Source organism: Daphnia pulex, chromosome 2 (assembly GCF_021134715.1).
Source record: "Daphnia pulex isolate KAP4 chromosome 2, ASM2113471v1".
Lineage (NCBI taxonomy): Eukaryota > Metazoa > Arthropoda > Branchiopoda > Diplostraca > Daphniidae > Daphnia > Daphnia pulex.
Genome location: NC_060018.1, coordinates 7,941,851 through 7,969,515, shown reverse-complemented (window position 1 = coordinate 7,969,515; position 27,665 = coordinate 7,941,851). Strand labels below are relative to the sequence as shown.

Below are 27,665 nucleotides of genomic sequence, written 5' to 3'. Positions count from 1 at the left end.
ATTATGTCAAACTAAAACTAACCTAAGATGTATCAGTAAATTCTTGCTTGAATTCCGTTAAGCTATAACATTTACTACTTGACTGTATGAACGATTTTACAGCTATTTAGCTATCGCGACTTTCATCTAGTTAGTTAAATGATTTCTAATTCGTTTTTATCACATTGAAACTGCGACGGTCATCCATTGCATTAAAGAGAAAACAAATATTTTTGTGGATGCTCTCTTCTTAACATCAGTGTATTAATCAACCCAATAAAAACAAAATATTAACATAAATTGAGTGTCAAATGTACACGAAAACTTTTAATAAGAAAAACGGAAAAAAATTAAAGCTCCGAAAATTCGTGGAATCACAAATCAAGAGTCATTAGTCAATTAGAGTTTGCCAGTGTCGTCAATAAGTATGATAGCCGTCCGATAACATTCCCAATGAATGCTAGTCCAGATTTGATGGATTTATTTATCTTAAGCAGATTCGCACTTGACGGTTTCAGTCATTTCCGTCTTTTCAGTGATGGCCGATTGGTTATCAGCAACTGATTTTTTCTCCTCAACGATACACATCCAAGGATACATTTGCTTCAGGCACTGTAAATAAATTAAATTTCCATTTGATAAATTAATTATAAGTATTTCATTAATTTTGAACACAAAATATGTTACCTCTCGGTATTTAGGATGGGAGATGGCATAGATGAGTGGGTTGTAGGCACAGGATGTCTTGGCCAGAATGACTGGGATGGCTGACACCAAAGGAGTAATCTTGGAAACATCACCCCAGGTACCCATGATGCAGATAACGGCGAATGGGGTCCAAGCAGTCAACCACATCGAGACGTTCATGATGGAGACCTTGGCAATACGGATCTCAGCGGAAACTTGCTGTTGGTCGGTATTGCTACGGAGAGAAGCAACATTCATCTTCTTAGCCTGAGCACGGAGTTCTTCCTCGTGTTTGAAGACGGCATGAACGATGAAGTAGTAGCAACCGGCAATAACAATGATTGGCAGGATGAAGTTTGCGAAAGTGGCAGCCAAAATGTGGGATTTGTTGTTCATGTTTTGGGAGACGTAGTCATAAGAACATCTGTTGATTGGAAAAGTGAAATAACGTAGAAAAAAATACTCAAAAAAAAAACCAAATAAACCGAATGACATACGTTCCCATGATTCCATCCATGGCGTAAGCACCCCAGCCGACCAATGGGCAGATAGACCAGCCCAAAGCCCAGATCCAGCTAACGGTGATGATGGATACAGCGCGGTCTGAATAAGAAAACGATTTTACTCATTTTGTTTAACGATAAAAACAGAACACAATCATACTGAAAGTAAGAGGAGTTCCACTGAATCCCTTTACAATCACATTGTAGCGATCGTATGAGATCATTGTCAGAGTGAAGATTTGGTTGTATCCGAAACAAGCACCTAATTCACGTGAAGTATAATCAACAAATTAGCCAAATTTTTTCAATGTATAATTTTCACTTGATTTACCCAAGAAAGCGTGGATCTGGCAACCCATTTCTCCAAAGCGCCATGGGCCACCAAGGAAAAAGTTGTAAACGCATTCGGGGAAAAGTGCAAGCATTAGGAGGAAGTCAGACACAGCCAAATTCATAACCAACAAGTTGGCGGGAGTTCGAAGAGCCGGGAAACGGCTGAAGATCTTCAAGACGACGGCGTTACCCGCAACAGCGCAAGTGCCAATTACCAAGTACATCAATCCCAAAAAATAATACCATGCCGGGTGCACAGCCTTGTATGAGTGCCAGTGAGGATGAAGAAAGCTGCGAATGTCCTCTGGGGCGTAGGCATAAAGAGTGAAGGTATCGGGCAAAGCCCATGGATCAAAAGCCTGCTTCTGGGCCATCGCAACAACAGCATCACCAGTCAAGTTTGCCATTTTTCAATCTTTATACAGATAAGTTAGTTTAGAATTTAAAAATGTAAATAGCTCTAATACATTTTGAACATACCTGTAAAAAGATATTGATTCCAAAAAGATACAACAATCGAATTCAGGAAGAGAATTGGAAGAAAAAGACTTTGTAAAGCTTGAAAGCAGATAGGCGGAAGAAGCGACCTCGAAAGCAAGTGCTTTGACGACTGACGCTACGAATGGCATACGGCTCAAGAGGCGACTTATATACTCAAGGAGTTCCCGGAAATCAGACAGGTCCTCAGTAACGCTTCTAATGGGCATAATTGAATTAGAGAATTTTTAAGGTGTCTAGGTTTCTTACTTAATCCTAGAAAGCTATATACTATTAACTTGAATTCGCTTGAATTTTTGCCACGAGTAATAACTCAGTAAAGGTATAGCTCACAGAAATCAAACATCACACCAAACTTAGGTATTTTTTACGAAATAAATCGGTTATTATTGTTTTTAATTAATATTTATCAATATTTTTCGTTTGATGAAATTTCCGTTCTTATACTAATACTTTGGAATCTTTAGAATTTCAAGTACGAAATGTTTGTTAGTGATGTCAGAGAATATTTGTTAATCTTTCTTCTGCCATTGATTTAGGATACTTTTGGTGGTGGACTATGGTCAGGGTCTGCTAGATCAAACCAAGTGAGCCAATAAATTAAATCAATGCTAGTTCTCTGTGACTGTGATGAATCTGTAAATTATAAATCAGAAAGATATACAGTGGACGTTGATGAAAAAACCTGAAATTTTTACGTGCTGTTCTTTAATGAAATAAATTACCAAACGTGAAATCGTAAGTCCTTTCTCTACCTTTTGTGGATTTAATACAGCGAAAACCGGCCAGGGTAATCCAATTTGGTAGATATTACTGTTTAAAGAAATTTGTTGTGAAGTAAAGATGGATGCCTTTTTAATTTGACATTTGCTTGATATATCATGATTGCTTTCTCTAACAGCATTTAAGGAATCTTGCATACGTTTTTATTCTGACATTTTTTTTGTTCCCATCAAGAACTTTAATTCGTTACCGTGAAAAAGACTGTAAGTCAAATGAATTTTTCAAACCGTTACGTTGCTCGATCGTTAAGCCGATGTCAAATGGATCAAAATCCATTGTCATTCCTATGTAGTCTTCCGTCTTTTAAAGCAAATCGTTATGATTTACTTAGAATTTCATTGAAATGATAAATTAAAATGACCTTTTTTAGGTTATAATTTAATTTGTAGGGTGTTTCATAAAAGTCTAAAGTAAAAGTTAACGGACGGTGCTTCCGTGTCTCGTCAATTACAAAAATGATAGGATACTGCGAAATATTTGATTTTCTTATTATTTACAGGATATAGCGGAGTAGTGGATTTTTTCTTACTATAAGAACATTTCAAAAATAGTTTTTCCTTCTTTTAACAGCAGCAAGGTACTTGAGTTCTGCTGCGCATTCAAGGATGAATTCTATAACGATTCGCGCGATGGTAGGCCTAAAGTTCAAAAGTAGCAAGCTCTCCTTCCTTATAGTCGCGCGTTAGCGTAACTCGCCAATCGCACTATACAAGTCGGATGACATTGGGTTTATGTTGCTAATCTCCAGTACCAAGGAGAAGCCAAAATATAGCGCGCTTACAAGCCTCCTCTCAAAGCATTTTATTAGAATTCAGCTTATTCAGCTCGGCTGCCTACTAAGATGGTTACGCAAAACGCCAAATCATAAACACTGAATATTCACATACCTCTTAGTAAGTTTACCTCTGTAGTTCACGAAAATGTACAGTTGGCTAAAGGGCCTATATACGGCATTAACTTATCGGCTTGTATATTTTTTATTCGGCGAGCATTATTTTTCATTTAATTAAAAAACTTGGAACCGTATATAATATTTTATGATGATTTTTTTGTATAATATTTTTATGATGATGTCTAACTTAGAAATATCAAGTTACGAACAGATGTACAGTATGCTCTCAGTTGCTCAGTCTTTTGTTTAAGGTATAGGGGAGAGGGGGTACCGTTGGTATCGTCGCTAGTTGGCAGGGTCACTTTTTGTGAATTTATTTGAATTTTTTGACCACACGTTTTGCAAATTGAATGATTGAATCATATTCAGATTTCAATTCTCTATGAATTGGTCGTATTAGTTTACAATGTTCGTTTACACGAAATTGTGAAATTGAGAAAAACTGCAAAAAAAAGTCTGCCAACTTGCCCCACCTACGGGGTAAGTTGGCAAGTGACGATTCTCCATTGCTCCAAAATTTCTAGGTCGAATTTTGAAAACTTGTAACTCAGCATCTCGTGAGAAATCTGTATGCCAACATGCCCCTCAAAATTTCTGCCAACTAACCCCACAGGGTGCTTTTTGAACAAATAAATTGATAACTAAATAACTTTTTAATGTAGAAATGTCGGGTTTATTTTTAAAATAAGACAAACATTAATTCTTGTTTGCTTGGGTTTTCTGACACTCTTAGAGTTTTATACTATGAGAAAAATAAAAGTGCTGAGAGGCCCCAAAAAAACTTTTTGCCGTTTTTTTTTTTTTGCTATAACTCCTGTTGGGGAAGTCGTATACTTTTGAAATTTTGTATGAGTAATCTGGGTGTTGTCTTTCATATTTGGTGTAAAAGGCTTGATTTGTTTTGGTCTGTAAGGGATCTAACTAGCAAAATGCCAACTTACCCCACCTGCCAACTAGCCCCCTCTCCCATAATCAAGTTTGTGTTGAAGCATGTAACCTCGATAGATCAACAATAGGCCTACTCTGAGCAGGCAAATAACGTAATCAGCATTCGGCTCTGTGGTCTGCTGGCAGTCTTGTTTTTGTTACGTTTTGTTACCGAGTTGCAAAAAAGACAACGAACAATGATTAAATAAACGAATCAATAAAGTTTGCGATAATTTGTTGTTTCGTTTTATAATACGTAGGTATATATTTTCTAAGATGGTGCTACAAATTTATAGGCTTCTCGTATTAAGCTTTGCCATGGTATTATATACAGTCATCAGTCTTAAGCTGTCGACTTTGTAGTGTAAGCACGACATGATATAGACATGCAACCATCCATGAAGAATGACGCAACTATATCGGCGAAAGTGCGGTAAAATATAGTCTACTCGTGCGAACTAACCATTAAAAACGAAATATTTGTATTACTCATTTTTTACAGAGAGTATAAATCTATTATCAACCACAAATCTGTTAGTAAAAACAACGTAGGTACAAAAAAAACTTTGAACCGAAAATTTAAAAAAAAAAAGATAAATGTGCTAAAAAAAGCCGAAATAATATTGTATTAGTTTTATAATGCAATTATAATGCACTTCTAAAAAACATTTTTTGACAGTTTTTATTTAAAAAACGTTGAATCCTTTTGAAGTAAAAGTTTTCAATAATCAATACTGCTGATCCAGAGAAGGGAGTCCAAACACTAACTTAGTCTATCTATTAGGTCTATCAGCTATCTATAAAACCCCATTTTTGCGCAAACTATAAATATTGTACCAAAGTTCTAATGATTTCATATAGCCTATTCTACTCAAAACATATTTTTAATGTGTGAGATTTGTAGGCCACGTTTTTAAAGCTAATATACTGAGGGCTATCCGTACAATATCGCTATATCTATAATTATATATGCTTTCAGGCATATGGACGATACTTTCATGCATACATTTAAAAATCTGTTGTTATTCATATCTTAAGCAAAAAAAAATTTCTTTAAGAAATCACAACTTTCCTCCTCGCTCGATCTGTAGACGCATTAATCAATGCTAAATCATGTGCTTTGTAAAGAATTTCGAATAAATGTCGATTCAAACGTAATATTAGAGTCCCCAGAATTACCACGCTAACGACGAATTCGTTTTTTTTTTTTTTACTTTTATTTATTTATTTATTTTTTCTCACAAACATTCTACCTAATGCAACGTTTCATTAATGCGCATCACTAAGATTTTACCAGGATTTTACGTACGGTATATCAATTTCTAATTATTGATAATACATTGCCGCATGCATTTAAACTATCGCGGGTCTTTTGATGACTTATTGTTCTTCGCGAATTGTTGATTTGATGCTGGAAAGAGTATTTTTACTACATTTTGCTTTGCTGTTGCTGCTTTGGGCATCACTAGATAATGATAATCGTGCAGAAGTTGGGAAATCATGCGGGCGAGTTTTGCTGTTACGTATATCACTGGCGACCTCCGCAACGGAAATATGCGACGACTTCTTACGCCTTGTCTGTGCTTTATGTTCTGTTGATTGCCTTTCTAACTTCTTTGATCGCACAGCTACTTCTTTAGCATGATTTTTCTCATCGACGTTTTCGCACTGTCAAAAAGAAAGAATGGTCAGTAGTTCTTTTATATATTTTTTTGCAGAAATGCCAGACGCATTGGCAGACAGTGATGCGCCAAAGACATTATTCATCATCAATCAAATGTTAGAAAACAATTCACATACCATTTCTTCTGCAATTATTCCTTCTGCTGCTGACCTGTGTGAATGAGAATGTCTCCTATGTGACTGATGTGTCTCAACGGGCGATGTAATTTTATTCTCTACCTTATCGATCCGAACATTTCCCTTTAATCTATAAACAAAACAAAACCAGCTCAACAAATTTTATTTTGATGCACGGTATCAAGGTACATTGTTCCCTCCTGAGGTCTACTTTAAAATGAACGTAGGGCATTTTTTCTTTTATTGGCGAGTAGTATTACTGCAAAATGAGATAAAGCAAAAGTAAAATGGCCAATAGAGATGAGGGAATTGCTACTCATGTGCTGTTGCTACTTGTGTCTAATAAGTACATTTCGTTTGAGTAGCAAAACCCTTGGTCACCTGTTCTATTTGAACTCAATTGGAAGTCCTTCGGAAGACGTGATCACTCACCGCACGGCAGCAGTAGCAACGTTATTGGTGGCAGCTAATTTGGTCGGGGCAGCTGGTTTCACATTCTTGTCCTTTGGTTGCTGCGTTCGGATCTGAAGATTCTGAAACCAATCTTCCATTTCCTCGCCGGTGATCGCCATCCTCTGACTCCCGCTTTCCAAATCGCCTTTCAAGATGGCCAGCTTATTGCGATAATCATTCCGACGTGTTTCATCGTCGTCGAATTCTCCTACCATTTTCTTTTTGCGATGAAAAACGCGGTCAGCCACGTTTTCCATACTGAACATTCTTATGGGCGATTGAACCTCTTCAAATAAATTTCATTTATTTATTTTTGGTGTTTTGATTTTCATTATGCTAGTAGCCAATAGTCTTAAACTGAAGTTGGGAATTCACATATCAAACGATATTAATTTCTGTAATTCGGTAGGCCTATGTGGGTGGAAACGTAGTGTGCAGAACTTCTGAATTTGTTTGAACATCATTCGAGAAGGAAACTTAAAAGAAGTGGATAAAAAACCAAGGATCAACATTAACGCAAATAATATTTCCCTACGAAATTAAGATAAAAAGTGGACGGAAAAGAATAAATATTGTAAATTATAGACAATTTTCTTACCGTTGTCTTCATCCTCGAAATGTCTACTTTTGACTTGCCTGTTCGGCATACTCACAGATTCGGCATTCTCCATTTTGATTGAACGAATTCTACAGAGCAACTAGAATGTAGCCTAGAAGAATAAGCTCTAGGTAACCTCACTGAAGACTAAACAAAACCGGACAATATGTCTCAATGGCCTAAAATGTATACTTTCCGCCAAAACCGTCAAAACGCAGTAAAAGACGACGATAGTCAACATTTCGTTACACATGCAATCCGAATGGAAATCAATGGCAGGGCCTGGGCTGTATTCTTGAATCCACTTGGCCAGTTGTTTTATAAATCACATATAGGGGTTGTTCTCTGTATAGAATGTTGCAACAAAGAATAAAAACCCAAGGCCATAAATTTGTTCGTCGTCATTGTTCTCGGACTAACTGTACCTTTTCCGTCCGATTCAAGGGGGATTCAAGGGTGATTGTCAATTTAATGCTCCCCATGATCGAAGCATTGAGTTGCGAGTTGCCCTTAATAAACAACATTAACTTGGTCTGTAAACATTTTAAAAAAATTTACCAAAAATTTCTGCCAACCCCGAAGTTCTATTCCGAAGCCGACAAGCGACAACGGGAATTAAAATAGAAAAATACTCATAAAATTACGGATTGTAATTAGGGTCAATTGGTGCGACTGCGGCCAAATATTTATTTTTCCGTTTCCTAATCGAAAATGGAATCCGCAACGTCAACTCAGATTTTCAGCAGTAAGCAACGCACAGAAGGCAGCTAAAAAAACTTAAACAGTAAGACGTTATGTACACAAATTCAATTCCATTTTCAATTTCAAGAAACAATAGCTTATTAAGGGAGTTTCCGATCAGTAATAGCAGAATCGGATAAATGGTTTGCAGCAGGAATCGTATATTGACTGTCAATAGTAGACTGTCAAAAGTCATCCCTGTTTTATCATTCGATCACATTATTTCCGTACCATTGTAATTTCATAGCCTACCGTACATCGCTAAAGATCATTTTGCTCTTGACATGCACAAATCGATTGCTCTGATCAACTTGCCATTTCTAAAAATGGTTATCTATCACGCTACGCTTTATTCACAACTAAACCGTCCAGCATTTGTACCTTTCATGTCATGCCATATGCTTATTTCAGGATACTTATGTTCTTTGCGAGAAACGTTTGACCTCCAACCGTGTAGTCTTTTTGTCAACATGACGATAAAATTCACTAGAGACGAAAACGCCAAAATTCGATTCTTATCCTCTTTAAGAGACTAGGGCGCACAAATTACATAAACAACCAATTGTAACTGCATCAAGAGAATCCGTCGCACAGTGGAAAAATTCACAACGGTCGGTTCGCATGTGCTGGCCTGCAGCCTGCTCTGTTACTATAGGATTATTTCCCCATTTTTTACAATAAAACAACGAAACGGTCATTCAATGTAAATATGACCACAGTTGGTTGGGATTAAACCGATTTTTGAATGCTTTGGCCTAGATCGATTCTTTATCCTATAAATATGCTGGAGGATTATGCCTCTAAGAATCCATATAGTAGTATCGTTTGCAAGACTTCAACGCCCAAATTTATCATGCAATGAAGATTTTCGATTAAGCCCCCAAACTTGACAAGCTTTGGTCTTTTTCACGATGATATGGAATATAAAATTCATAGTACGATTTAATACAGGTAATTAATCCTCGATTTGGACTGGAATTTATTTATACAGAAAAACGAAACAAGAAAAAATATATATATATTTCCGTTTTGTTTCCAATCTTGTGTTTTGTGACCAAGGCGCTTTGCGGAAGAATACAGAATACAATGGGCCAACATAGATGATGATATACAAGGGAATACAAAAGACAATGGAACGTAGAAATGAAAGCATAGTCTTCTTCTGCGCATGTGTCGAACCACTTCAACTCTGAGAGTAACTAAACAAATAAAAAAATTCGAGTACATCCGGACACAGTACTTTTTGAAACTGGAAAAAAATAACGTAATACGCGATAGCTCCAAATGGGAAACAAAACGAAAAATACACACACACACACACAAAGGAATAAACAAAGGAACATATTTTTTTTAGAACTGCCATTCAGCTGCAATTTGTCAATATTTCAGTGAGAAAGATTAGACTTTCACAATTTCATTTCCCATAAAATGATATGGGCATCGTTGATGTTGGCTGGACTAGGAACCGAGTTTTTCCGTTCGCCTTCGTGTTGACATCTCTGGTGTGTGTAAATATATCCACGGCCACCGGAAAGAGTCAGCACCGTTCGGGGATTTTCCACAGATGATTTCAACGTGTCTGAATTGCGTTGGTGGCAGCGCTTCAGCGTCGCCGTCTGACCGCTGCTCATCGTAGACATCGTGGCACTGGGCGTCATCGTGTGGCTGGCAGAATCCTCCGAACCCGAAGACGTCGTGTAGAGGGACGAGCGCGAGTCCACCGACCAATTGGACAGATCCAGCGAGCGCGGTCGAGCCGCTTTCATGTGTAACCGCCGGTCCAGCGTGCTGACTTTGGCAGGAATAGCAGCTAGGTCGGGATCACTCCGCCGAAGCGTTTCGTACATACTGTTGACCGCGCCGGCCCCAGCCCCGCCTCCGCCACCCATCAACCCACTTCCATCGGCTTCCTCGTAGTCCTTAATGTTCATAAGTTCGCCGTAAAGACCGAAAATATCACACTCGGTGGCGGACAAAACGTGACCTCTCGGCAACGTCCTCGACACCCGCTTGCCCAGCAAGGGAGAAGATTCTTTGCTTCGACGCCTCAATACCAAGGGACTGTCGAGCAGTGGCGAGCGAACTTTAGGCACCGTGTTGAAATGACTGGCCAGCTGGTTGATGCTGGCCACGGGCTTACTGCGCGGCGACGTCGACTCGTTCTCACTTTCTTCTTGGATGGTTCCGCTGGGCGGCAGACTAGATGGCAGTGAAACCGGTTGCGGAATCGAAACGGAAGGATAGGCAGGCGACATGGTGGGTTTACTTTGCATTTGCATCGTCAGGAAAACGGTGATCGGCCCGCTGTGGGCGTGGTGAGATACGTTGGCCCTACCACTAATGATGGGCACACCTTCGAGCCGAGGTAGAGGGATACTAAGTGCGATACCCACATTGGTCCCTACCCACAAAAGGCCTTTTGAGGCCATTAGGGCGGTGACGTGGACATTGCACGAAAGCTTTTTCCCTGTTAGGCGATTGACATTCGACGCCACGTTAATGTCTTGCAGATGACGAAAAGTTTCCGTGTGATACAAACAGATGGTGCTGCTGTGACGCAGGGATATCCATAAACCGACACCCGAGTGGGCCATGGCACTGATGGTTCCACTGTGGTCTTGTTGCACACTGAAATTGCGCTACATTAAAAGAAAAAAGAAAATGGGTTAAGACTAAACGTTTGACAATTTCTTAATGACAAGGTCGGTACCAGAATTTCGCCGGTGATTCCGTCGAGAACGAATACACTTCGACCGCAAGCGGCGTAAAGGGCGGAACCGATGGGCAGCAGTGACACAACCGGTTCATCTCCCATGGAAACGAGCGTAGCGGGAGCGTTCAGCTCCCAGCCACCCTCGATACTGTTGCGCTTAAATATGGCCACAATTCCGTTGGCCAGAGCCACAAACATTTGGTCCCAGTGATAACGCAGTTGAACGACGGGCGCCGGAAGATTGAGCGAACCCACCTGCCCCGTTTTGCTCGGCTCGTGAGCCGAATAAAGTAAAATTCTGAAATAATAATCAATGACACATGAATATTTGAACGACGCGCTGAAGGAGAAATAAATAATGTAATACCTTCGACTTTCTGTTCCCAGCCAAACCAAATCGCCTCGAATTTGATCCGTCGACTCGTTATCGTAGAGGATTTGCGTTCCCGGCGAGAACTCGACCGATGTAACTTTGACCTCTACTAAACTGAAGGCACCGGCTTCTTTCAAGGACGGCCCGACCGGCTGTTGGCTGGTCAACAGAGTAACGTGGCTACTGATACCATCGCTAGTTACTACCCAAAGGTAATTTTGGAGGCGAGGTCCCAGGCAGCGGACACTAGGCCCTGATTTTCTCACCAGAATCGTGTAGAAACACCCGCAACGCACCTTAAGAGTAAAAACAAAAATGACCATTAAGAAACATTCAAAAACAATACAATTATTCAAAAAATAAATTACTTCAGTTTCATGGTGCGATCTGTAGACAGGCAGAGATTTGACAAACAAAGGCATCTTTGTCGAAGGCCGCCTCTCTTGCTCAAGTACATCCCACGAGGGTGAGTTTTTGGGGTCTAAGGCCAACTGCGCCAGGCGTAGTTCTTAAAAATGAATAAAACATATCGATCAAATTCAAGATCTCATTTGAGGACATTATTTTGGCGATTACCTATGACCCAATCTTTTCTAATGTCGGGCGATTCGGTTTGAAACGTGAACTTTTCCTCCTTCCCGGAACGATTGCGAACCAACAGCTGTAGACAGCACGAATCGATCCATGCCATCTCTTCATCCTTTTGCTGAAGCTGCTGCTGGATGCGATTCAAAGCGGCTCGCGTTGCAATCCTATCCAAAGTCTAAGAACCCAAACAAACAAAAAAAGATAATAGAAAAGAAATACTACACCCACAGACAATGCGTTTTTAACAAGCTACCTCGTATTGACCGTGAAGGGTAACAATCAGTGAATCGATGCGCGTAATCACTTCATAATCATGCATCAGCTGGTTCATTTCTTGGCACAGATTATCAACGCCGCTAATGGCTTCTGAGGATCGCATGTTAGAGCCGGAGGAGAGCAATCGACTGAGTGTGGGTGATGTACTCGTATCTTCCACCTGGTGATGGCAATCAGACAAATAGAGGGATCATCAAAGTTGCAGAAAACAAATAAAAAATAAATAACCGAAGAAAAAATAGGTGCCACTAACCTCCACATCGGTGATTGGGAACGCCCATTTGAGCGTTAGTCTCTCGGATGAGTTTCGATAATCATCTCCCGATTTAGAGGCAACGGTGACGCAGACGAGTAGGTCGTTGAGCAACAACAAGCGTCGCTCTTTTGTTTTGGAAATCATCCCACTTTGGTTGAATTCCTAAATATTTCGTGGAAATTGGATAAAAATATTTAAAAAATTGGATTCGTGGATCCAAAACGAAAGGATTTTTTATTTTTACCACGAGATTCATATTATCCTGACGGAGGAGGTATCGGTTGTTATCGGCCAGCGGGCGAAGTGAAAATTTGCCCGAAACGTGGCGCAGCGTGTCACGGAAAGCCTGGTACTGCTCCGTTTCCCGCTTTCGTTCGTTGAGCAACTCGGCCAAACTTTCCAGTTGCGTTAGGGCTAACTGCAACGACATTCGGTCCTGGTGGCCTTGCGGAGTGTGCTTCAGTAAATCCTATTCCAACCATGTAATTAAAGCAAGTCATTAAACTGATTTGTCACAACAACAAACAAAGTGGAAAAACGAATCGGAAACAAATGTCCTACCTGAAGCAAGAGGATGAATTGAGGGAATCTTTGAACTGGCTTGACCATGAGACCGAAGAACGACAACCGGTCGTGAGAGGATATTTGTTTGACCTATGAAAAGAGTTCAGATCATTCCCATACTGATTACTGGAATAAAAAAAATACAAGAACAGGAAAAAGTACCTTGAGAAAATCAGCTAGGGCGGATTTGCGTTTTGACTCTTGTTTGGCTACCTCCAGCGACTGTGAGAAATTATTGATGAAATCGCTGTAAATGTCCAAAACCACAGCTTTGGAAAAGTTGGCCACAAAGACATCGCCAATCTTTTCTTCTGTGTCCCACGTTCGAGCGCACTCGGACAGGGCCAGCCGAAATAACGTATGGCAGTGGAGGATCTCCGGTAAGCGGTGGAACAGCGTCGATATCTTGTTCGAACCAAGAATAGGTGGATTGCTCTCTTCCAACGGCTTCTTATATTCCTGCGTGGAAGATGTTTCAAATGTTTGATTGATTTTTAGGATGAAACAAATTAAGACAAAACCGAATTTAAAACTACGAAGTGACCGGAAGGACATCTTGTTCTCCCCTCCCCAACGTTTTTATTTATTTTTAACCAACCCTCAATAAAAATCCCTGTTATTCTAAAAAGAAAGGAAAAAAAAAGGTTGCTAGGAAACTTCATGCCATAGGCATAAGAGGGGTTGGGGGGTGAGAGCTGATAAGTAAATAAAGCGACGGAGGGGGAGAGCCCAACTGCTCACTTCCTCGTTTCATCACTGCCGATCGGAACTTTCAATGTAAATGTCAACAAGCGATAACTAGAAGAGACGTTTTAACTCCAGTCCCTCCAAACTTTTTTTCTTTCTTTCCCCAAAAGGGTGTTGAAATTTTTGAAACCAAACAAGGGGCCACAACTCACGTTAACAAGGCGTTGAAGGGAGGACACGTAAGAATTTTCGCTGTGTATAATGGTGGCGACAATGTAGCGCCGTTTGAGTTGCTCCGCGCTCAGCTGCGGGGGGATAGGCGGCAACGTTGGAGGCTGATGACGTCGCATAAACAGGGAACCCAAAGTCGAACTCCCGTTGCCCAAACCCAATCCGGCCATAATCTCGTCCTCTTCCAGCAATTGAGGTAATGGCAGCGGTCGGCCGAACGGGCTGGAGGTTTTTGCCATCGACTCTGCCGCCGGATTGCCGCTGGATGACGGAGTGGAACCAGCCGAAATGAATGAGTTATCGCTGCTGCTATTGTGAGCACTGGGAGACGGGAGGCTGGCGGAGGAGCGTCTCAGCGAAAAGAGACGGGAAAAACGACGCTCTCCAGACGGCGGCGAGGTGACACCACGTCCAGCAGTCGGCGTCTCCATAGCAGCAGCACAACTCGATTTATCTTCTTCGCGACTGCGACTACGCGTTCCGCGCAATTTGTCTCGGATAGATTTGCCAGTCAGCAGGGCTCGCAGAGTGCCAGATCTCCTGATTTGGGAACGATAACAAGACCATGAAATTAAAGTCAGGCTATTTAGTTTCCAGTTCGCTCAAATAGAGAATTCCATACGTTGGCGAATTGATTTTTTCGGCATCTTCGTCGTCATCGTCGTCGACGGCCTCGTCCGAGGAAAACGTTTCAAACTCGCCAGATCCCCAACTGTCGTCCGAGCTACATGGGACTTGATGGTGATTGTGGCGTCCGTTTGTCTGGCCGGACGAGAAACCGGAATCGGTGGCGGCGGCATTGGCCGGTGAGACGGCCAAACTATCAGGCGACGTTTCCAGACCGGCCATAGAATTGCTGCCGGTAGAATGTTGATCGATATCTTCATAAATCCTGTTCTCCGAGTCGACCACTACACAGCAGAATGGATGGAAATGAATTTACATTAAATTAATCGACGGTGGCTACTCAAAGAGAGAGAGAGAAAAAACAACAAATGTGACAGCTAATAAACAATTGGAAGGTTAAACGTCATGACAAAAGAAAAATGGACAATAACATTGACTCTCTTTACGTTAACAACCGCTGCTTTTCCCAGCACGACTAATGGATTACTTTGCTCTAATAGCTCATCTCAGCTAAAGGAAAGCCGTCATCGTGCGACCGACCAGGTCGGACTAACTAGCTGGAACTGCATTCACGCGATGATGATGATGATTCCCATAAAAATTATATGGTTGTAATAAAAAAAATGAAACGATATATATCAGGAGGTGTGTGTGTGTGTGCAGTAAAACAGAAAAAGGAGGGATCTGCTCTCACATGCCTTTCAGCCCGGATATATCAACTGACAATTCGGCATATCGACTACGCCTTTCTCCTCCACTTGGGTTACGTGCCTAAATATTGAGGCAGTGTTGTTGATGCCAGAATAATCCAGCCAGACCAGAGCCACAAGTGTGTTCCTGATGAATTTCAGACTAGAAAGAGGGAATAAGAGAATAAGAGAGTGAAAGGAGAGAGAAAGAGAGAAAGAGAGAGAGAGGAGCAACGAGCAAGTCAGGTTCAGGCATTCATCAACCTCGAGTGGCGGGTGGCTGTGTGGGTGGAGAACGGGCGCCCGCATCGGCCAACTAACATGAGGGAGAAGGAGGAAATGATGCGGCTTTTGTTATTCACATCAAGGGAGAGGCAGCAGCACACAGTCAGGTTATGCCACATTGCCGTCTCCATGTCGAACAAAAAGAAAGAAAGAAAGACAGAAAAAAAGAACCCTATTTCTGTCTTGTGCATGAGATTTTTGTTTTCGAAGTGAGCAACTAAGCGCAAAGGAGCGGAGAGGCAAAATAGGGGAGATTTTTATGACATCAATATCCGGTTGCATCACGTGGAAGCGGGAGAGGGTGGGGGAGGTAGGTGGCTAAAGTATTTTCGACTAAAAAAAAAATTTCTATTTTGTTCAGTTTGTTCAAGAACAACTCAACACACACACACACACAAAGAAAAAGAAAACCGGGATTTGTAATAAAATAAACATTGAAGCATTGGTTGAAAGAAACCAAAAAAAGAAAAAAAAAGGTGTCAATATTTACCATCGCTTCCATTTGTCGAAGGCAGACCGAGAGTTGGTGAAGAGGCCAGGCAGTCGGCAGCAGCAGCTGAAGCGGCAACATCCCCAGCGGTAGGCTCGGCCTCACAGGTTGAGCGTCGATCTGTCAATAGTCCAACCCACCACACACAAAGAAGATGAAAATAAAATAAAAAAAATGAACAGTAGGGCTAACGAAAGACGCACACAACTGAAACAAAGGGACCGCAACAACGCAACAACATCGACACAGACAGTTTGAATGAAATACGGCGGAGCGGATGACGTATAGACGTAGAAATAGAAATAAAAATAAGAAAAAAAACAAAAAAAACACGACAAGATTTCGACGTTATCAACCAAAAGCTTTTCTCCCTTCTTTCTTTTTTATCTGCTTTCAAGAGGATATGTGTTTTTCCTTTTCGACAATCTACTCCGGCGCGTAGTGGTTCCTTCCGTTGTACGCAACACCTGTTACCCCGAGGGGGTATCGAGGAGCTCCTCCCTTGGTTGTTTGCATGTGTTCCCCCTTGAGAGAGAGAGAAAGAGAGAGAGAGAGAGAAGGAACGTCGAGGGGGTGAAAAAGATCCAAGTCATGATGGACGACAACTTTTGAAACGAGAGAACAAGACCACATGGAACACACAGTCACAAAAGGCTAACCAAAAACCTACATGTTCCCGGAATGACTCGATCCGCCAGGCGCTGAAAGGCGCGCAGGATAACGACAGGAAAAAAAAAAAAAAAAAAAAAACACAAAAACACAAAAAACAAAATAAAAATACTACGGTCATATCGAAATGGAAAATTCACGAGGCCCTGCCGAACTCCAGGCCATTGGCGCCGTTGTGAAAAATGACCGGAGGTGTGAACGATAACCGGTACCGAAAGTAAAAGCGGGGCACCCGACCACCAAACTTACACATGGGCGTTTTCGTCCTACTCTTTCGTGTTTTAGAAACCCGCGGGGTGTATGACGAAGCCAGACGCAGTTTCAACATTAATAATAAGTCAAAATCGAAAACACGAAACATTTAACAAAAACAAAACCAAAAAACTAACGTCCTCAACTTACAGAGTAGGAGGACCACGTGTTCCCGCGTTTCTTCTTCGCACTTGTCCACTTTTTTGCGACCGACTTTCTTGTTGGAATCGAGAGTCCAGCGGCCCGATCCGCCGAACGACCCAGCGCCAGCTGACCGCCTTCTCATGCGCATACTTTGCCGTCCAGTGGCAGCCATGAGATCTGAATAAACAGATGACGATTCCATGTCGGCTGCTACCAGCACATTTGTTCCATAACTTGTTGGGTGTCAATCGATGAAAAGAGGAAAAAGGGGAAAAAACAAAACTGTGTGGGGTCAAAAGGTCTAGCTCACATTCGCTTGGAGCGATCGTTGGATCGTCTCATGTTCCAGAACAAGTCAGCCACACACGTCTTCGGTTGCAGTTGGAACTCTCGAACTAAGCGTTCAGTTAATTCAACATTTCCGAAATCAAAAGATTTCCTTCCTTTTTTCTCGTTTGAAAAAACAAAACAAAACAAAACAAAACACTTCCGCCGGGCATGAACGGCACCTGCCCAAGACCTCGTGCACTTTTCCCACGCACAACACCTTGTTGCGTTTGCCTTCAACACGAAAGCGAGCCCAGGTCCATGACTACCTCACTCTGGCCTGTGTGTGTGAAGTGTTTCAGGGCTGAGTGCCGCGGCAGCACTCGCAGCAGTGATGGCAGGAGCAACAGGAAAGGAGAGGATGAGGGGAGTGGCGCTCACGAGCGCTTCCCAATGGTTACTGGAGCCAACGGGCGAGGACGCGCACTGTGATGGGGTCGGAAATATTGAGCTTCATCAGGGCTGGTTGCCGTGGCCATATATACGGACATATGAGCGACGGCCAATCCATTCAATGGAAGCGCTCGCCCTTTTGTGGTTCTCGTAAAAACTATGCACTACACAGTACACACGGGCCGGCCACTTCATTGACAGCGCACAAGTTTCGACCGTGGACGGCGAGAGACTAAAGGGACACAAAACGCAGTCGCCCTGCGTTGGGAAGAAACGGTGACGGCGGAGGGCCTAGGCTGGCCGCCTGCAGACTAGAGAGCGACGGGGGGTAGAGGGTGGCGTCGTTCAACGTCGATGGAAATAACCACCTATTCCCCCCCCCCTCTTACATTCCGGCCGTCGAGTTGTTTTAAAAGGCACCGGATTTTCTCATTAGATCGAAACGTTCAACTCGATGGGAAAACAACTAGAACCGAAGACTTCGAGTCCACGTTCATGTAGGACAAGCGGTTTCTACCGACGATTAAAAATCGACTAGGCTGGACAACCAAAAAGGGGAAGAAAATGTTCAAACTTGACATATGTCTGAGTACGAGGTGATACCCGAGGTCATGCACACTATGAACCATGATTGCCATCAAGTGCGAAATAATCACGCTGTTATTGGTTCTTACATTTTTCAAGCTCAGCTCGAATGGATTAATTACCACACTTTCTCCTAATTGCTTATGTATGTATAGTTGCAGATTGGAATACATACTCCATCATCCTCACACTGAACCGGGAATGAAAAATTCTATTCGAAATATTTGGGTTAAAAATACTAAACAATAAAAGAAACCAGAAAAAACCAAACCAAACAAAAAACCAAACAAAACAAAAAACCAAGAAAACAAAACACCCAACGTAAACGACATCTAGCGGCCATGAAATAGTCTAAGTCTGCATTTTCCCAGAAAAAAATATCGGGATGGAAAAACGAAAAGAATGTTGGCGTTTTTTTTTGTTTTTTAAAAGAAAATTATGAAAAAAAAAAAAGAACATGAGCAATGAAAAATGCCCAAGGGCCAAAGAATCAGGCAGCTGAAAGAAATTGTCTGCGTACTTCACGCTGCTTCAGCGGTTCAGCCGTATGACAACAAGTAACCCACTCGAAGGAAAATGAACTCGAGAAACAACTTCTCACGCCTCAACGACATCAACATTCCGGTTGCCGTACGAGAGAAACACTCGGCCGTCCTGTGGCAATTGTCATTACACAAACAAAGAATCCATAAAATAGCAAGAGAGCAAGAGACCCTCTTCCTATGGAATACAATATGACGGACTAACGGAGGAACAAATAAAACCTACGAATACCGCAAATGTTTTTCCTTGCTTCCGGAGAGTCAAAATATGACCAATGAAAACCTACGAGGTCGATATAACTCACGGTGAGCGGTGATTACTCAGTGGACAAAAAAAGTACTGAAAATTCCAATTAAATTCTGATTTCATTTTTGGAATTTAAAAAAAAATGTATTTTAAATTGTTTCACCCCTCTTAACCTTCGGCCTGCAGCCTACTGAACCGAAAAAACCCTTAAAAACAAATAATAATTCTCAAACAAACAGAATTCCAGAATTTTCTTTTTCGTACAATGGCTGAAGTTCGTTTTGAGGTCAGCTTTCCACTCCTAACGCTAATGAATTATTCAGACGGCTTCGCAAACAACAGGCCGCAGCCCCCGATGGGATTTTTAGGCTGCAAAACAAATATTTACCTTTATTGACGAAGGCGATCACCTTCTTACTCCGCTTGGCCAGCATCTGCCCGCACTTTTCCGTCCAGTCGGCGAGGCCTTGGATTCCATGCTGGAGGCCTTGATGAAGGTTGCGGATGCTCTGACGCGGATCCGATCGATTGCTGGATGCCACCGAGGACGAGGTGGAAGTAGAACCGCGCGAGGTAACACTCGGCCGACGATGGACTCCAACTTCGTGGGCAGTAAAGTCAAGCGACTCACAACGCACTAAAGATCGCTCACCGGCTCCGATTAGATGTGACATGGTGAACGAAACCGACGAGCTGGAGCGATTGTGCGAGATAAATTTCCGCGGCAAACGGCCCGTCGGCGGAGTCGAAAACACTGTCGACACTTTATCACAAGCACTTTCACCGATGCTATGAGAACGATTCTTGACAAGTTGATCCAGACCATCGAAATCTTGCGGGAGATTCAGTTGCTGTTCCGGCAACGGCAACGGCGGCGACGGCTCAGGTGTTTGCGGTTTGAGAAAATGCTCCAAGTCCAGATTCAGTTGATTGAGAACTATATTGTGGCCACGGCGAACGCGAGCCACTTCATCCATTACTTCATCCACCAAGCTCGTAGACGCCTGCTGGAAAGCCGGTACATGTTGTTGTGCTCGCGTTGCCATGGCTACTGACTGCTGCTTTTCCAAGGCCAGGCGCCGTTGCAGTTCGTTGATTTCTTCATAAATATTCTCCTCGCGTCCATACGAGCTAGTGGATGCATTGCGACCTGCCGAGACTTTGAAAATAGTCGGCGTCGTTTCTCCTTCATCGGTGGATTGAGAGTCAGATCGGATGCGGAGATTGATGTAATCCGGTTCTTCAACGACAGGCAGCTCATCTAAATCCGTGGTTATGAGGGCGCCTTTTGGGCGAATCTGATGGAGCCAAGAACGATTCTCGTCGGATGTAGAACCGTTCCCGATTGCGTCACTTCCAGGAACAGCGGCGTCCGGGAAAACGGCGCCACCTTGGCCATGAATCACTTTGCCTCCATCAGATTCCTGTTCCAGGACGGCTCTCGGCGGTTGGGCATACCGGGCAGAATAGATCTTGTTGCCGATGATCACTTCGCCTAAACCGTCCATGCCGGTCGCCAACTAACAAAAAGCAGTTTTTTAAAATAAAGATTAAATTGAGAATAACTTACTTACTTAGGTACATTCTGTTGCCGACTAAAATTAGGAACTCAAATGCATGTCCCTTTTATCAATATCTTTACTGCAGAGTCTATCAAGAATTACACCGAAAAATTTTTCCTGTCATTCTCCCAAGGGCGATAGGTGTGTGAATAGGGAAAAACGTAGCTCAACAACTCGCAAGAAAACCCTGAAAACGATGGCTACGCACGAGGTGCTTCAAAACAAGTTGAAGGGAAAAAAAAACAACAATAACAAACTATAATGTGATAGTAGTGACTATGAAGTGGCAGGTAGAATTTAAATACCTCTGTACTTCAAAGACAAGTCTAAAAAAGAATATAAAAAAAAACTAATTTGTGTTGTGGCTTGGCCATGAGAAATCACCACCTTCCCACAACCAGTCTTGTAAATAGGACACACAGGTACAGACAAGGGAGAGAAAAAGAAAGAGGGAGAAAAATATAGAGGGCTTAATTTAGAAGCCTGGTTTAGGTTTTCTGCTTCTTTTCAGTTTGCTGTATCCACTGTCAATTTAAGTTTTGAAACTCTGCTAAATTTCACCACCAAAGTTAAAAAGTGTGAGTTGATATTTGTGAACAACGAACTCATTTGCAAAATGCTATGCCCACGAATAAACAGTTTCAATTAACCATGAGAACCAAACTAACTTCTATAATGTTACATTGAAAAGGAATATTTTCTGAGCAAACCAACCCATTTCTTCGGCCATTACGCGAATAATGTGAATCAACAAGTGGGTCTGAATTCCAGACTCAAGACATTCAAGACCAACTACACTCCTTCTTCTACCCTTCTAAATTTGCTCACATATGTAGATAACTCATCAGCCATGACAAATAACCATTCAAACAGGATGTTCAAAAATAGTGTTTAATTATTTGTTTCGACATTTCACCAGCACACCCCAAATGGTTGCAATAAACACAATATATCTGATCATAATTGTTTGGTGCTTTCCAAGCTTTACACAATAGTTGCACTACTATTTTCCCTTTCAACACCATTATCACTTTCTGTATTAGACAAATGTAAAATGAACGTATAACTCGGGGAATTCTGGGCTGTTGAAACTCAAAAACTTGCAATTTTTCTCACCTCAGAATTGAGCACTACGGACATTTTTCGGTGGCTCAGATAACATTTTAAAACTCGTCCAATCAATTGAAAACCACTTAAATTATTCACTTACATCACAGCTTCATTGTATAAATTCCTCAGCTACGACTTCTTCCCAACATACTGTATCGTGATAGACTGGGCCGACCGCCCAAACCCAAAATTGTCTGCTGGGAAAGAGCCAAAGGCATTGGGAACCTCGCAAGTCGCAACAACACAAATTGCCATCTAACGGAGAAATTTATCAATAGCGATTCAAATCTATTTAGATTTGTTGAAACTTGACCGTAGGTTTTCTTGGCTCTTCGGCACGTTTTTCTTTTACACGACTTTAGAATGGAAATAGAAATGTTTTAAATTCCCCAACTGACCGACGGCAATGATGTAATTTAAAATATTTGTTGTAATTGTTCATAATTATCATTCCTTTTTTTAAATTTCAAGATTACGAGGACAAAAAGTAAGTCGAAAGATTAGGTAATTTAGGTTGGCTGGCGGAGTGTTCGCAGAATCTTTACGTATTGCAACTGCTAAGCTCTTTAATGGCGTATTTTCATCTGCATAAGGTTTTTTAAATAAATGAATAAAGGTTATTTACATGTGCATGTTAATTGCGTTTTTCATTCATTTAGCTATTTTATCATCATACAAATATTTTGCCTAACATGTTTTTCTTATGCAGGTTTTCATTCCTTTCCTTGTTCTGCTTCATGTTTTCTATTTACTACCACATCTGTATTCTCTTTGCTCCAACTATATTAAGTTAACAGGACTCAGATGGAAAATTGTTGAAACAACAGCAACAACAGGTAAATTTGTGTTTTCAAAAATTCTATTTCTATTGAATTATTGAATTTAGCGTAAACTATGCAGATATTTTTGGGCCCTGGTGTTGCCATGCCATGTCCTCATATTACAGCAGGAATGGTTCCATCTCCACCCCATCAAGTCCGATTCTTAGTTCGCCTTTTCTGTATAAATACGGAAATTAATAAAATATGTGTGTTTTGTGTTGCTGGTTTACTAAGTGCCATCAGTGACTGTATTTATTAGAACAAAAAAAAATCGCAGGCAAAAGACGAAAGACTTGTAACTTAAATTAGGAGAACCCAGGAGAACCTTTATTACATATTCAAATCTTAAATTGCCACTCACCAGATCACAAAATTCACAACTGTTGAAGACTGGAGGAGTAGTCTCGGTCTACATAGGCTCATGAAGCATATTGCATGTTTGCATCTCAGAAATCTCGGATTCATTTTAGGTTAATTTCGATTATTTATAAATATCTTTCCCAGTCTGTCCTTTTCTTATATTTTGAATTGGCCTATATATGGATGAAGCTATTCGATCGCTTGGATACTAGTCGTTAGACTTTGTATGAAGTGCTGCTGCACAGGTTACAAAAGAGAGACACGCGGACTGTGAAAAGGGCGCATTATTGACATTTTTTTATACACAGCCCATACATTTTTTTTTTCCTTTCTCGATTTCTTCCTTTCTAATAAGCTCAGCGAGAGCCAAGCAGCTCTGCAGAATCAAACACAGCAGTCTTCCGGTGGTTCTGAAGAAGTCAGTAAATAAGGAAGGAACGCCAAAACACCCTACTTTGACCTACACGCTAGGTATGACGTCACCCGTTTTTTTAATTTTTTATTCCGTAATAATATAGTCATACTCTTCTAATTTAAGTATACAAAAGATGGTTATCCTAACGTAAGTAGAAAAAATCAAAATAATTCCACAAAATGCAAAAGTGTAAAAAACCATTTATTGAGAATTCACAGAAAAAATAAGCTACATTTTCCAGTGACACAGTATTTTTATATTTGCTGTATTGGTTCTAGGTAGTAATCGGTAGTAATTTAACAACGGGGAAATGCAGATTTTTCATCAAATACCAAAAGGAACACTCCTCCAAGTTACAAACCAATTCAATTTATTTATGAATTTATGAAAAATTTAAGAAAATCCATAATTTCATGGGCGGCCTGAAGCAACGTAGATTAATTCCTGCTGCTCTTGCTTAATTCTGATAGATATCCAAAACAATAGTAGGCGGTGTAGGGCTGTAGGCCTAAATAAAACAGTTGTTTGTTGTTTCGTTATGACTCGTTCAAATTTGCCGCACAAAATTGTACCCCCCCCCCCACACACCAAAGAATGTAATCTTAAAAAATAGAAAAGTTGAAAAAAAACCGCCGGAAAATCTCAATGAATCCCTTAAGATTTAAAACGCCTTCTTGTTCTTAGTGTTAGTGAAAAAAAGAACAGGAGAAAAAAAAAAACTTAAAAGACAACGGTGTCTTTTCTTGTTTTTAATAAGAGATTAAGAGTGTCAGAACTCAGATCCCTTGTATAACTGAGTGATGTGTGTACTTATCGCAATTTAATTGTCAAGCAGTTCACCTCTTTTTGCTTAGCTGCAGTGATATTCTATCTTTTGGAAGTGACGAACACTTACAAAACACCAAGATGTATACCCAAAAACACAATGAAATGGAGGATTCCAATATTGTGCAGTTTTACGAAGATCGCTCAATTTTTATCACCGGTGCAACGGGTTTTATGGGAAAAGTCCTAGTGGAAAAATTGCTCAGATCCTGTCCTGGCATCAACCGTCTCTACATACTGATGAGGCCCTCAAAGGGGAAAGAAGTTGCCGTTCGCCTTCAAGAACTTATAAGCAATGAGGTAAACAACATTTGACATATCCAATATTTACAAAAACTGTCGAAATTATTATGTCAACATGAAGATTTCTCATAAAAAAGAAGTTAGTATGGTTTTATGGTCATTATGGTTTCATATTCTAACTAACTGTGTGAAATATAAAGTTTTATTTAAACACCAATAATTTTAATATATGTTTTAGGTATTTGAGTCACTTAGAAAAGAGCAATCAAATATGCTTGAAAAAATCGTTGCCTTGTCAGGAGACGTGACGCAGGAAAATTTTGGGTTATCACCTTCTGATTTGAATTTGATTATTGAAAATGTCTCCATTGTTTTTAACCTGGCCGCAACAGTAAGATTTGACGAAGAACTGAAGTCTGCCCTTCAAATGAACGTGAAAGGACCCAGGTACCTTCTGGGAATATGCCGCAGGATGAAAAATCTAGACGTAAATAATTCCCAACTGTATATTGCGACATTGCTTGAGCCATATTTTTTTTTTTAATAATTGTAATTGCACCGATAATCAATGTAATGTGATGACCGCAACTTGTTTTTGTTTGTTTTTTGTCCACTAGGCTTTTGTTCACGTTTCAACGGCTTTTAGTTTTGTTGACCGACAAGAAATTGTTGAAGCCATCTATCCATCAAACATGGATCCAGTCAAACTATCCGAATTCATCGACGATGCGGATCCGGCGCTTATAAACAACATCACAGCAGAGTAAGCACATAAGCAAAATTTTACCAGTTTCTATTGGTTCCCCTTTAATGAAAATTTTACAAGTTAGACTCGTTGGTCCGTATCCCAACACATATACCTACACAAAGCAATTGGCAGAGCAGATTTTGGAAAAAGAGTGTGGTGCGGTTCCATTAGCAATTGTTCGGCCCTCTATCGTTACAGCGGCTCTTAGAGAACCTTTCCCAGGCTGGATTGACAACTTAAATGGTCCAACTGGATTGATTGCAGGAGGAGGGAAAGGCTTCATTCGAGTATTCAAAGTAAAAAATGCAGACTTTGTCACTGACCTGATTCCTGTGGACTTGTCTATTAATCTGATGATTGCAGTAGCATGGCGAACTGCTATGCATAAGTGCGTGAACATTTCATTTCATAGAACAACATTTGCATTTCATCTTCTAAGAAATGGCATTCTCAATTTTTTTGTTTGCACCTAATAGACCAGTGAACCCTGAAGTCTACTTTAGCTCAACAAGTTGTGATAATCCAATCACATTTGGGCAATTTGAAAGTTTTTCTACTTTTGCATGGAGGAAGTATCCTACCAAAGACATGCTGTGGTACCCGGTATGGGTTTCTTAATTTAATCCTCTTTGCCATATCAAAATTTAATAATTTTTGTTTGTCATCATCAAAATGTAACCTAGACATCGGAGTGCACCAACAAGAATTGGTATTATCAGCTTAATGTTATGTTATGTCACATTATGCCCGCAGTTATAGCTGATTGTTATGCTCGATGCGTAGGCCAACGTGCAAATAAGGTGAGATTCATTATTCATTAAATCAATTCATACTTTCATAGGTCTAAAAGCTTTTTTTAACAGGTCCATTTGTATAGAAAAGCTTTTCGTGCGTTATCTGCGTTCGATTTTTTCTTTAGTAAAGAATGGAAATTCATTAGCAAGAACTCGGATGGAATTTGGTCAAAGATGTCAGCTAAAGATCGTAAAATCTTTTATTTCAATGTCAGAGATATTAACTGGCGTGCTTACTTCGAGACCTACATTTTGGGTACTCGACGATTTATCCTTAAAGATGATATCAGTACTCTACCAGAAGCAAAGAGAAATGTTTCAAAGTATAAAAATCAACAACTTTTTCTCAAACTTTTCGTGTCTTGATCATTTCAATGTTTATTTAGGTTGTATTTTCTTCGAAACTGCCTACATATTTTCCTTTTTGCAATTTCCGTTTTCGGTTTTCCATCAATTTTAAATGTGATGAAATTCTTTTTCCGTAGACAAAATACTGCAACTAATGATTTGTAGACTATTTGATGAAAGTAAACGGCTTAAGCAATAAGCATTTTTTTTTTATTCGCGAGCAGCTGGAGCAGGCCCCTTCCCCTTTAATTTGGATGATAAATTTATTGATGAATTTTTTTTTAATTTTTGGTTATGAGGCACTGGTGAGGAGATCTGGCGGCCAGATTTGTCACCAGGTGATGGGCTTCGATTAGCCCTTTCGCCCCTGCTGTGTGAAATTTTTGCTATTAGTCTGGGAGCTGGGCGACCAAAAAATGTTTTTTGTTTGTCAAAAGGTTTGAGGCTAAAATATGGTTAGGGGGTATGACACACACGAAAAGCCAAGTCTATCAACTGGCGGCCGGGGCGTTCAAGCGTGACGCGATCCCTAAGTCGGCGGGAACCGTAAAAAAATCCACTTTGTTTAGAAAATCTGAACTACAGTAGCTACCAGAAGTTTGGAAACGCGCGAGAGGAGCGGAGAGAAGCTTATGTAAAAAGCCAATTTTCGCCGCGTTCCCAAAAAATCGGGTTTTTGACGGAGGGTGTTGACATTTTTTTTTTAAGTAGCCATAATAGTTGGCTTCTTCCTGAATTTTTTTCAGATTTTTATATCTAAGGGGAGGGCAACTACAAATGGATGTAAAAGTTTGGAAACACGCTGTAGAAGCGTCGGGGGTTGGCAACTCAAAATTTGGGTGTACGAGGATTCAGAATCTCAGAGATTCCGAGAGATTCTAGAGATTCTGAGAGATTCTGAGAGATTCTACGAGATTTCCTCGAGATTCTGAATCAAGTTTTCCCCGAAATTCCGCTAGGGGCGCCACTAGTCCTTGGCCCAGTTTCTGTACAGAAGTAGGCACTATGTTACGTAGTGGGCGTAGCTCCGTTTTGGCATGCTCTATACAGCTTATAGACATGTAGATCGTATTATCTTAAGATAATTTACTGATAGGAAAAGGTGCTACAATAGGTTTTGTAGTTTCAAGTAGAATGAAGTAATCTGATAGTTAGAAATTTGATAGGTTTGAATTAAAAGTCCAGATTATTAATTTTAAAATAAAATATACGGGGAAAATTAACTTTAATTGCTGGGAATTATTGGTATATTATCAATTAAGTTTTTTTAACCATAAATTTTTCCCACCCCATTTTACATTCATGAG

At 40.7% G+C, this 27,665-nt stretch overlaps 4 protein-coding genes across 6 annotated transcripts; 1 reads left to right on the top strand and 3 right to left on the bottom strand.

Moving 5' to 3' along the window:
• Window positions 1-222: 222 nt before the first annotated feature.
• Window positions 223-2,122, bottom strand: LOC124188928 (compound eye opsin BCRH2-like). The gene is made up of 6 exons (XM_046581867.1): window positions 1,983-2,122; window positions 1,501-1,917; window positions 1,330-1,431; window positions 1,164-1,269; window positions 667-1,090; window positions 223-591 (listed from the first exon to the last, which is right to left on the bottom strand). Exons 2-6 carry the CDS (start codon window positions 1,907-1,909, stop codon window positions 469-471), a joined length of 1,164 nt encoding a protein of 387 aa, XP_046437823.1. The 5' UTR covers window positions 1,910-1,917; window positions 1,983-2,122; the 3' UTR covers window positions 223-468.
• Window positions 2,123-5,776: 3,654 nt separating this feature from the next.
• LOC124205352 lies at window positions 5,777-7,620 on the bottom strand. The gene is made up of 4 exons (XM_046602746.1): window positions 7,454-7,620; window positions 6,835-7,141; window positions 6,403-6,532; window positions 5,777-6,270 (listed from the first exon to the last, which is right to left on the bottom strand). Exons 1-4 carry the CDS (start codon window positions 7,524-7,526, stop codon window positions 5,983-5,985), a joined length of 798 nt encoding a protein of 265 aa, XP_046458702.1. The 5' UTR covers window positions 7,527-7,620; the 3' UTR covers window positions 5,777-5,982.
• Window positions 7,621-9,140: 1,520 nt separating this feature from the next.
• Window positions 9,141-22,017, bottom strand: LOC124189014. 3 transcript variants are annotated; one of them, XM_046581966.1, is made up of 16 exons: window positions 21,905-22,017; window positions 19,521-20,652; window positions 17,045-17,215; window positions 15,974-16,093; window positions 14,505-14,793; window positions 13,864-14,422; window positions 13,127-13,423; window positions 12,962-13,054; window positions 12,645-12,869; window positions 12,398-12,562; window positions 12,122-12,304; window positions 11,857-12,043; window positions 11,649-11,788; window positions 11,275-11,576; window positions 10,905-11,205; window positions 9,141-10,833 (listed from the first exon to the last, which is right to left on the bottom strand). In XM_046581966.1, exons 2-16 carry the CDS (start codon window positions 20,638-20,640, stop codon window positions 9,601-9,603), a joined length of 5,385 nt encoding a protein of 1,794 aa, XP_046437922.1. In that variant the 5' UTR covers window positions 20,641-20,652; window positions 21,905-22,017; the 3' UTR covers window positions 9,141-9,600. The 3 variants fall into 3 exon arrangements, with proteins under 3 accessions (XP_046437922.1, XP_046437921.1, XP_046437923.1); XM_046581965.1 differs by having other exon boundaries at window positions 21,811-21,976; XM_046581967.1 differs by lacking the exon at window positions 17,045-17,215 and having other exon boundaries at window positions 21,811-21,976.
• Window positions 22,018-24,154: 2,137 nt separating this feature from the next.
• LOC124208081 (putative fatty acyl-CoA reductase CG5065) lies at window positions 24,155-26,557 on the top strand. Its single transcript, XM_046605795.1, has 8 exons — window positions 24,155-24,525; window positions 24,707-24,955; window positions 25,086-25,231; window positions 25,299-25,604; window positions 25,693-25,819; window positions 25,900-26,016; window positions 26,080-26,333; window positions 26,397-26,557. The coding sequence occupies exons 1-8, from the start codon at window positions 24,307-24,309 to the stop codon at window positions 26,521-26,523; spliced, it is 1,545 nt and encodes a 514-aa protein (XP_046461751.1). The 5' UTR covers window positions 24,155-24,306; the 3' UTR covers window positions 26,524-26,557.
• The last annotated feature ends 1,108 nt before the right edge of the window (window positions 26,558-27,665 follow it).

Coding starts and splice junctions, on each gene's coding strand:
- LOC124188928 (XM_046581867.1), bottom strand. CDS start 1,909: ATGGCAAACTTGACTGGTGATGCTGTTGTTGCGATGGCCCAGAAGCAG. Junction 1,432..1,500: donor CCAGATCCACGCTTTCTTGG/GTAAATCAAGTG, acceptor CACGTGAATTAG/GTGCTTGTTTCGGATACAAC. Junction 1,091..1,163: donor ATGGATGGAATCATGGGAAC/GTATGTCATTCG, acceptor TCCAATCAACAG/ATGTTCTTATGACTACGTCT.
- LOC124205352 (XM_046602746.1), bottom strand. CDS start 7,526: ATGGAGAATGCCGAATCTGTGAGTATGCCGAACAGGCAAGTCAAAAGT. Junction 7,142..7,453: donor TTTCGAGGATGAAGACAACG/GTAAGAAAATTG, acceptor ATTTATTTGAAG/AGGTTCAATCGCCCATAAGA. Junction 6,533..6,834: donor GTTGCTACTGCTGCCGTGCG/GTGAGTGATCAC, acceptor TTTTGTTTATAG/ATTAAAGGGAAATGTTCGGA.
- LOC124189014 (XM_046581965.1), bottom strand. CDS start 21,834: ATGTCCGTAGTGCTCAATTCTGAG. Junction 12,563..12,644: donor AGGATAATATGAATCTCGTG/GTAAAAATAAAA, acceptor CGAAATATTTAG/GAATTCAACCAAAGTGGGAT. Junction 11,206..11,274: donor CTGGGAACAGAAAGTCGAAG/GTATTACATTAT, acceptor TTATTATTTCAG/AATTTTACTTTATTCGGCTC.
- LOC124208081 (XM_046605795.1), top strand. CDS start 24,307: ATGTATACCCAAAAACACAATGAAATGGAGGATTCCAATATTGTGCAG. Junction 26,017..26,079: donor TAGGCCAACGTGCAAATAAG/GTGAGATTCATT, acceptor TTTTTTTAACAG/GTCCATTTGTATAGAAAAGC. Junction 26,334..26,396: donor GCAAAGAGAAATGTTTCAAA/GTATAAAAATCA, acceptor ATGTTTATTTAG/GTTGTATTTTCTTCGAAACT.